This window comes from Vigna unguiculata, chromosome 7 (assembly GCF_004118075.2).
Source record: "Vigna unguiculata cultivar IT97K-499-35 chromosome 7, ASM411807v1, whole genome shotgun sequence".
Lineage (NCBI taxonomy): Eukaryota > Viridiplantae > Streptophyta > Magnoliopsida > Fabales > Fabaceae > Vigna > Vigna unguiculata.
The window spans coordinates 12,094,794-12,105,346 of NC_040285.1; the positions used below are offsets into that span (position 1 = coordinate 12,094,794).

Below are 10,553 nucleotides of genomic sequence, written 5' to 3' on the forward strand. Positions count from 1 at the left end.
AGGTTTCAAAGAGGGACTAAATCCAATTTTTACTGAAAGTTAAGAGACCAAAAACATATTTAACCCTTTAAAAAAACAAAGTCAAATTACTTTTTTGGTCTTCTATTTGTCAAGTAATATTAGTTTGGTTCTCAAGTTTTTTTGTCTCAATTTGGTCCTTATTTTCTTAAAAATGATTCAATTTAGTCATTATCGTTAGTTTGACCAGACGGTGTTAAAGTCAACGCTACGTGTCAATTTCTGGTTTTTTTGAATTTTTTGAATTTTTTTGAATTTTATTTTAGTTTTTTTTACACATGTCACTTCACAGTTGTGTCACGTGTCAAAATGATTCAATTTGGTTCTTATATTTGTTTTTAGTTTCAATTTAGTCCCAATTTAAAAAAAAAAAAGCAATATTGTCCCTCCTTAAATTGACACTCAATTTACTTTTTTTTATAAATCTTATGGTGATATTCTTACTAAAATTAACGTTTTTATTAAATATTTCTGGAAATATTTTAAATTAACTTTAAATTTTATACAAAACATTAAACTTTGGTTTTGTTTTAAACTTGAAATGTAATTCCTAAACTTATGTGTGACAAGTTATTTGATTTTTAATCTTCACTAAGTTTGTATAATATGATATACTTGATGTCTTTATATATGATGACAAAATTGTTAATGGTTGAAATTAAGTTTATGATTTAACTTTGTTTAATAATAAAACTAGAAAAAAAAGCTTGTTTAAAAATATTTCTACAAATATTTAATAAAAATTTTAATTTTAGTAAGAATATCATCATAAGATTTATACAAAAAACTAAATTCAATTTGAGGGACAATATTGCTTCATCTTTACAAAAATTGGGATTAGATTGAAACTAAAAACAAATATAAGAACCAAATTAAATCATTTTGACACAACTGTGAAGTGACATGTGTAAAAAATAAAAATAAAAAAAAAAAAAACAGAAATTGACACGTAGTATTGATTTTAACACAGTTTGATCAAAATTAACATAAAGACCAAATTAAATCATTTTAAAGAAACTAAGGACCAAATTAAGATAAAAAAATAATTGAAGACCAAAGTGATATTATTTCACAAATAAATGGACAAAAAAGTAATTTAAAAATAAAAACAAAAGAACCTAACAAAGAATTGGGGAGTGGGAGAGGCACAAAAACTTGAAGACTAATTGGCTTTCATTGCGTGTTGTTCTTCTGCCATTGCAGTTTACCGTGGTGGTAAACTGAGGCTCAAATTCAGAATTACCTTGGATTTTTTTCACTGGCCATCTAATTTCAAAACAGTTGCAGACATTGGGCTATAGTAATGCAACCATTAGAGTCGACATTCTGATTCACATTTTTAAGTCAGAAACTTTTCCAATTACTGCACAGGTGCCCGAGGACTAACATTTTGGCTAAGCATCAGTCGCATAACCATTCAGATTTTAACATTTGTCAATAGTATAACCCAGTATATCAGAATATACCTATCCAATTATTTATTTTAAAAATAAGTAGAAGTATAAAAATAAAGGAAGTTTAGACATTTTATTCCTCGATTATTCCCATTATGTTTTCTCTTCTTTTACTTGAATTATTCCCTCTCATTTGTCCCTTTCCTTACAAAGAAGCGGTAACAATCTTTGTGCTTGAAGTAACAACAATAACTTCATCCTTTTTTTAAAAAGTAACAGCAATGTTCTGGGTGTTGCCGTTGTCTTGTTACATGTAACAAATGTCGGTAGCGGGTTTTAGAGCATAGAAGAAAGAAAAGAATGGTTACAAACACCAAAAGTAGGTAAAGTTTTCAGTTTTGAGTGTGTCTTTCAATTACACAACAGAACTGAACTGAAGATAGTAGCTTGAAACGTTTTACACCAAAAATGGGTAACGCCCATGGACACCGCCATCGGAAACACCCCAACTCCGTTCCTCCGCCCCATAAATACGATCACCCTCCACCATTCCCAACCCCACCACCACCCATAGCCAATTCCAACATGCTATCTCTCCCTTACACCCACGTCGACACCACCCTCCGCGCCCTCGCCGGCCAAGCCGAGGGCTTCGGCCGCTTCGCTGTCGGTGGCCTCCACGGTCCCGTTCACCGCGTCACATCGCTCGCAGGTTCACCAATTCATCACCTTTTTCCCCCAATCCCCTTTTAATCATTCGTTCATCGGTTAGGTTTAACTTTAGTATTGCAGATGATGGACCGGGGTCGCTGCGTGAGGCGTGTCGCCGAAAAGAACCGTTGTGGATTGTGTTTGAGGTTTCCGGCACCATTCATCTCTCCTCGTACCTGAACGTGTCGTCTCACAAGACCATCGACGGTCGTGGGCAGAGGATTAAACTTACCGGAAAAGGGTTGCGCCTGAAGGAATGCGAACACGTCATAATCTGCAATTTGGAGTTCGAAGGAGGCAGAGGGCATGATGTTGACGCCATTCAGATCAAACCTAATTCCAAACACATATGGATTGATCGTTGCACGCTCGCTGATTATGATGACGGCCTTATAGACATCACACGAGAAAGCACAGACATTACTGTCTCAAGGTACCATAAAATGTCTTGTTTTCTTATGTACATTTTTCTGCTTTGTTTTTTGTTGAGGACACTAGCAAAAGAATCGAACAAGTGGGAACTTTTAGTCCATTCCGAGTTGTATCGAGAATTATTAGTTTTAGATTGTGAAGGGGTGTGTTGTTCTTACACTTTCAAGTGAAAAAGTTTCATTTTTAATTTCTTAACCAGTATAAAATAGTTAGTTTGAATTTTGATTACAAAAGGAGGTATTGTTTCATTTATTGAAGAAGTACCATTTCATTGCGTGCAGGTGTCACTTCTCTCAGCATGATAAAACCATGCTTATTGGGGCTGATCCATCGCATGTTAACGATAGGTGCATGAGGGTGACTATACACCATTGTTTTTTCAATGGGACGCGACAGAGGCACCCTCGTGTTAGGTTTGCCAAAGTGCATCTCTATAATAATTATACCAGAAACTGGGGCATATATGCTGTGTGTGCTAGTGTGGAAGCCCAGGTGATTTCTTTTGTTTATTTGTTTTTGTTGGCTTTGTTGAAATGGAATTGGTCCGATTGGAGATGTGAATGATACACGAAATTGATGTCGTTTGTGCTCTATGTTTATGCCAGATATTCTCGCAGCATAATATCTATGAAGCGGGACAGAAGAAGGTGGCCTTTAAGTACCTTACTGAGAAGGTTCGTCTAGTTCTTTCTTTAGTGTCAAGTCATTTTTTCTTGACTTCAATTGGAAACCGCATATTTTCAGTGCAATGTTAATCCATCTTGTGAAAATGGTTATGAAGTGTGAAAAACTAGTTCATGGTATTGATCACTTGGTTTTATGTTGATTTCCATAAGATAATTTTAAAGTTTTACTTGCTTCATGTGCTAGTATTTTTTCTCTGACACAAGTCGTGGGTAGTAGTACAAGATATTAGAAATAGAAAAGTTTTAAGATTCAAAGTATAATTTACACTGGTGAACTGTGAAGCTTTTTCATTGAATTGAGAAAGCAAACTTGACTATTTAAAAATAGCCGTAGAACCAATAGGAATACAAAATAACAGCATACATGTCCCAGTATCATGGTATGTTGTACTAAACTGAAAAACATATCTAAAACAGAACTTTAACAGCTATAGAATCTCCACAACTATAGCATCCTCCTTAAAGTGACAAACATTGATGATACCTATTAACTCTCGCAGCTTCAAGAACACTTAAAAGTTTCATGATAGGGGTTCAAAACAAGGTGTTCCATTGAGATGAATACCCGAATAAGCAAGGGTCGCTATTAATATACTAGTGAATAAGAAATGTTTTTGTTCGAGAGAAAACACACCAAATGGAAGAAACTCACTCGAGAAGGATATGGTTGGAGTTTAAGAGTGTGATTTTAAGTCTTGCATTATATAGAAATGGACAAGTTGAGCAATAAGTGAGAAAAAGACCCACAAAATCTATGTTAACTTTTTAGTCCATTGTTGAAGATCTCTCGTCGAAACTTCTCTCTGATTTTCTGTAGTCTATTCAGCTTGCACCAAGTTCCATCATTTTTTCTTTTTATACTGTCTCTGTTCAGCAATATTTTAAGGACCCCTGCTTCGTTAGACTCAAAATCTATTTTAGGAAATGTATTCTTTGATGATAGTTTCACTTCTCAGTGTATGTTAAATTTCTCCTGGAGCTGCTATGGTAGTTATTTCAACATAAGCTCAATTCTCATACCAATTTTCAAAGATATCTGATGAAATAATATAAAAAATAAATAAAAATACTTGTGCAGGCAGCAGACAAGGAAGTGGGAACAAGTGGCTACATAAGGTCTGAGGGAGACTTATTCTTAAATGGTGCTGAAGCAGGGTTAATGAGTGAGAATGGAGGATGCAACATGTTTCACCCCACTGAACACTATCCCTCATGGACAGTGGAAGCCCCCAGAGAGGATCTTAAACACATTCTTCATCACTGCACTGGATGGCAATCTGTTGCTAGGCCACCAGATCAAGCATTATGAGCACAATACTCACTTTCATGTGTAAATAAAGTATAGATTAAGTATGGATTATTAAATGAGTACTATACCTATGTTAAATTACTATCACTATTTACTAGACTGTAAATTACATTTACTATCTTTTACTACAAGGAAATGCACTCTAAACTTATTACACTTTATCTCTATTCAAGGTTTACCACATTTCATTTTAAGTTGATTAATTAAGTTGTTTTATAATGGACTGTCATTATGCAATGATTGAAATTTTAATTTTGATATTACTTAAGTAAATGTTCGCACCAATCTAAATTATTTCATTGTTAGACATAAACCAAATAGTTTAAGAATATTGCTCAGTAATGATGCTACAGACTAGACCACACATTAATTAAATAAAAAATGTAACATAATGTCTTGATAATTTCGGCATAGTTAGGTGTGTTTATAGAAAATAATAATAATAATAATAATGATGATGATGATGATGATGATGATGATGATGATGGTTTGTTTAAATGTGAAATAGTAATGAAAAAAAGTGTAACAACAATTTAGTAAAAGGTTCATATTCATAAAATAGTCTTGGATGTCGTATAAAATGAAAGGAAGAGAATAATAATAATTTAGGCATAGTTAGGTGTGATTATAGAAAGCAATAATAATAAATAATGGTTTGTTTAAATGTGAAATAGTAATGAAAGAAAGTGTAACAACAATTTAGTAAAAGGTTCATATTCATAAAATAGTACTGGATGTCATATAAAATGAAAGAAAGAGAATAGATGCTTAAGGAATATGTTCTCTCTCATGTTAGAATAGGTCAAATTTATAACCTTCCAAAGTTAAGAAACATTCCTTGTAAGTAATTAAAGAAATGAGATGAGCAATTTCCTATATGTATAACATTCTTCTCGGTGCGTATATGACTAATTGATCAACAAAATATAAGGTTTAATTTGTTTTCGGTGGTACCCTACTTTGGTAAAGATGCGTCAGTGTAATCCTATTTTTAAAAAGGTATTAATTAAAAAGGTATTAATTGTATCATAATTTTTGAAAAAGTGTCTCAATTATATTTTTTTGTCAGACAAAAGTTATTAATATCGTTAATTAATGACGTGTCATGTGTTAATCTGTGAACTTTTTTTATTTATTTTTTTTTGCAAAAAATTTGTTGCCACACGTTAGGTTACTAGCGTGACACGTGGCATTGTCAGTGTCATGTGGCAGGATAATGTCATGTGTCAGTGTCACTATCAAATGTGTCTTCTTTATTTCAAATTAGTTCTCATATATATCTTCTTGATTTACTTAAGTCTATGCTTATGTGTACTTATGTGTTTTTGATTCAATTTTGTTTCAATTAATACTTAAAATATTTTTTAATCCATCTTTTATAAGATTAAAATTAATTAAGTATAAATATTTTTTACAAAATTAAGTACTGATATTTATATTAAAATTTATTGGTAAAAAAAAGTTATACTAATAGAGCAATATAGTCACCCTTTTTTTTTCAAAATATATCAATATTGTATATCTCCAATTTCATACCAAATTTATTATTTTTATAAATGTTACACTAATATTTTTTATTAAATTTTTTTTTTTAACATATTACATTATTGTATATATTAACTCGTGCTTTGTTAATTATTTTTTTTTTCGGAATAGAACAATATTATTTCTCTCCAATTTGAGACCAAATTTATCATTTGTATAAATGTTATACTAATATTTTTTTATTAAAAATAACTTTTATCACAAAATTTTAATATAAATATCAGTATTTAATTTTGTTAAAATATTTATACTAAATAAGTTTTAATCTTATAAAAAATTGATTAAAAAATATTTTAAATATTAAAAAAATTGGCTCAAAATTGAATTAGACATATAAGTAGGGACTAAATTGAATCAATGAGACATATATAGAGACTAAATTGAAATCAAGACAATAACATCTGACTCTGACATAGACCAGTACTAAAAAATTTCATATTTCCTGCAAATTTTATTTTGATTTTTTTTGTAAGAAAAACTTATAAATTTTGTTATGAAAAAAATTTATAGTAAATTGTTGTTAATGTTTTTGCAAAATATTTTGTATAAAACACTTTTCACAACCAATTTTGTAGGAAATACTTGTGAATTTTATAATTTTGTAGGAAATAATGACCCACGAAGGAATTATCTGTCAATCAAGATTCCTAGAAAAAATAGCAGGAAAATGTATTTTTTTGCAAATTCTTTTAACAAATCTATTACATATTAAGAAAAGAAGATACTACCAAAATTATTACATTACTCATTTTCTTTTATTGACACGTGTCATAAAATTTTGTTTTTTCATCATTTTAAAACTCTGGTATAAAAGGACCCGGATTCAAATCCTACAAAAGTCAATTTGTTTTTGTTTTTTCATTTATTTATGATTTCAACTATAATATTAATTATAAATAATATTATTATTTATAATATTTTTATAAGTATTAGTATTTCTAATTATTAATAATATTATTATTAATAATATTATTATTATAAATATTATTTATAGTGATAGTAGTAAAATTATAACAAATATTAGTATTATTATAATAATAACAATAATTGTTATTATTATATGTTACTATTATATATTATTAACATTATTAGTAGTAAAGTTATTACTCTTATTTGTAATATATAATATTATTAATATTATATATTTTTGTTAGTAATTACGTCTCAATTTTTAATAGATTATGATAAATTATTTTTTTTGTCTTAAACTTAAAAAAATAGGTATATTGATAAATATATGATTAGTTTAAAATTTCACTCCAACATTTCATTGTTGATGTTTATACCCATTCAAATTTGAAGGATTTGTCTACCATTATTGAATTATGTCAATCTTTGACAAAAACAATTAAGTTAAATATATTTTACTTCATTGATTGTCTAATTCATTTTATTTAACTCTTAATGTTCCATTTTCTACAACGAAGATTATCAAAACAAAATTCAGAATAAGATGAAAGATGAATTTCTTGAACACAATATGGTTATTTACATTCAAAAATGAATAACTGGAGATTTTTATCCCGAATAAATTATTGATGAGTTCAAAATTTTTTACTATAAATTATTTTGGCTCCTCCAAAATCATTGGTCAAGATTCGTCACGGATTATTATTATCAACTATAATTAATAATCATTATTACTATCAACTATAAATATTATTATCATTATTATTAATTATAATTATTTCTATTATTATATTACTATTATTATTGTTATTAAGAACTATAATTATTATAATACTTATTATTATTATTGTTTTTATTATTATTGTTAGATACACATTTTACTTGTCATTTTTCTTTGTTTTGTTGTTCATTTATCTTTTCATTTGAACAATTATTTCAATTTTAAAAAAAATAGTTACTAAAATTAGTAAAATAATAAAACTGAAAAATATTTTTTTATTATAAATAATTATTTAAATTTAAAATATAATAATGAAGTGAATAAAATTGATAAAATAAAAAGGACACCAAAGATGTTTTTCTCTTTATATATATGTAGTTGTATTATTATTATTATTTTTTATCACTACGCGATATTATTTTAGTGTTATTATTATTATCTATTATTGTTAGACACATATTTTACTTTTATTTACTACAAGATCATATTTTAATTACTTGCTCTTTGTATTATTTTTTTGTTATTCATTTTATCTCTATATCTTGGTATTTTTTGAATTGAAAAAAATAGTTACTAAGATTAGTAGAATGATAAAACTTACAAATAATTTTTTATTATGAATAATTATTTAAATTTAATAAATAATAATTAAGAGGATAAAATTATAAAAACAAAAAAAGGACATAAAAAATGTGTATCTCTTTATATATTTAGTTAGTGCATTATTATTATTCTTATTCTTATTCTTATTATTATTATTATTATCACTAGGGGATATTATTATTATAATGGTATTATTATTATTATTATTATTATTATTATTATTATTATTATTATTATTATAGTTACACACACATTTTAGTTTTATTTACTACGAGATCAATGGCGGATCTTGGTTGGGACAAAGGGGAGCCATGGCTCCCCCAAGCTTTTAATTATATATATATATATATATTTATATTTATATTTATATTTATATATATATATATATATATATATATATATATATATAATTTTTATTATTTTTATTAAGTTATATATATTATATATTTTTATTATTTAAAAAGTAAAATAAAAATTAATTTAATGGATTAATAAATGGATTAAAGAGATTAAGGTTTTATATCTGGTTATAAGGTTTATCCACAACAAGTCATATAAAAGAAATTGGAGAACAGAGATAACAAATATGCATACTCACACGATCTCATGAATAAGTATCCTAATATGATATATGTATGTTAGATTTATGATTCTTCCATTACGATATTTCTCCCAAATTAAGTTTCCCTAAATTAGTATGAACCCTAACTATGATTTTAGGAATTTTTTTGTATGAAATTGGCATGAACCCCAATTATCTTTTCTCAAATTAGTATAACCCAACATTATAAAATGTTGATATTTTGTATTTTTAACTGCATACAATGAATTAGTTGAATACTCTTGAATTGAAATAAAAATTAGAATACTCATTTATGTGAATTCAACAAATTCAGAAAATTAAAAATTGAAAAGTTTGAATTGCATGATTTAAATAAAGAAAATAATTTTTTTAATTAAATTTTTTTTATATAAAACATCTAATTTGGCACCCCTACATATTTTCTTCAAGTTCTGCCACTGTACGAGATCATATTTCAATTAGTTGTCATTTTTAATTGTTTTGTTGTTGATATATATATATATATATATATATATATATATATATATATATATATATATATATATATATATATAAAATTATAGATTATTAGTATGTCTAGCCTTGATATTTGCACTGACATTAATATTTATAGCATAAACATTATTATTATTATTATTATTATTATTATTATTATTATTTTTATTATTATTATTATTATTATTATTATTACTATTCATAGTGATGTTATCAGTATAAGTATTTTTTTAATTGTAAAAAAGTTATTATACTAAATACTGTTTCTAAATATATTTTTAATCTTTTAAAAACTTTATTATTTATAATTTATATTAATATTATTATTATTAATGTTTAAATAAATATAATAACAATTATATTATTATTTTAAATAGATTTGAGATAAATAAAAAAACATGCATACACGCAAGGGTCATATACTATTATAATTATTTTGTAAAATCAATTAACTGCATCATATTGTGATATTAATTTTATTTATTATATTTAAAACTGAATTTACAACTTCATTTCATTTTGATGATATTTATTATTTTATTTTTATATATTGTTATTATTATTATTATCAATTATAGCTCTAATTATTGTTATTATTATTATTATCAGCTCTAATAATAATAATAATTATTATTATTATTATTATCATTAACTATAATTGTTGTTATCAACTGTAATTATTATGATCAGTATTACTATCAACTATAAGTATTATTATTGTCATTATTAACTATAATTATTTCTATTATTATATTTCTATTATTATATTACTATTATTATTATTACTACTATTATTCAATTACTTTACCCTTTAATTTGTTTTGTTGTTTATTTATCTTTAAATTTGAATAATTATTTCAAATCACAAAAATAGTTACTAAAATTAGTAAAATGATAAAACTGAAAAATAATTTTTTGATTTTAAATAATTATTTAAGTTTAAAATATAACAATTAAGAGGGTAAAATTTAAAAAATAATAAAGGACATAATAAATGTTTATCTCTTTATATATGTAGCTGTATTATTATTTTTATCACCACACGATATTATTTTAGTGTTATTATTATTATCTATTATTATTATTATTGTTATTATTATTATTGTTATTATTATTATTGTTATTATTATTATTATTATTATTATTA

General features: G+C 25.9%; 1 protein-coding gene across 1 annotated transcript; it reads left to right on the forward strand.

Moving 5' to 3' along the window:
* Nucleotides 1–1,593: 1,593 nt before the first annotated feature.
* On the forward strand, nt 1,594–4,709 carry LOC114190030 (probable pectate lyase 4). Its single transcript, XM_028078779.1, has 5 exons — nt 1,594–2,124; nt 2,205–2,556; nt 2,837–3,047; nt 3,161–3,229; nt 4,320–4,709. Exons 1-5 carry the CDS (start codon nt 1,881–1,883, stop codon nt 4,548–4,550), a joined length of 1,107 nt encoding a protein of 368 aa, XP_027934580.1. The 5' UTR covers nt 1,594–1,880; the 3' UTR covers nt 4,551–4,709.
* The last annotated feature ends 5,844 nt before the right edge of the window (nt 4,710–10,553 follow it).

Coding starts and splice junctions, on each gene's coding strand:
- LOC114190030 (XM_028078779.1), top strand. CDS start 1,881: ATGGGTAACGCCCATGGACACCGCCATCGGAAACACCCCAACTCCGTT. Junction 2,557..2,836: donor ACAGACATTACTGTCTCAAG/GTACCATAAAAT, acceptor CATTGCGTGCAG/GTGTCACTTCTCTCAGCATG. Junction 3,048..3,160: donor GTGCTAGTGTGGAAGCCCAG/GTGATTTCTTTT, acceptor TGTTTATGCCAG/ATATTCTCGCAGCATAATAT.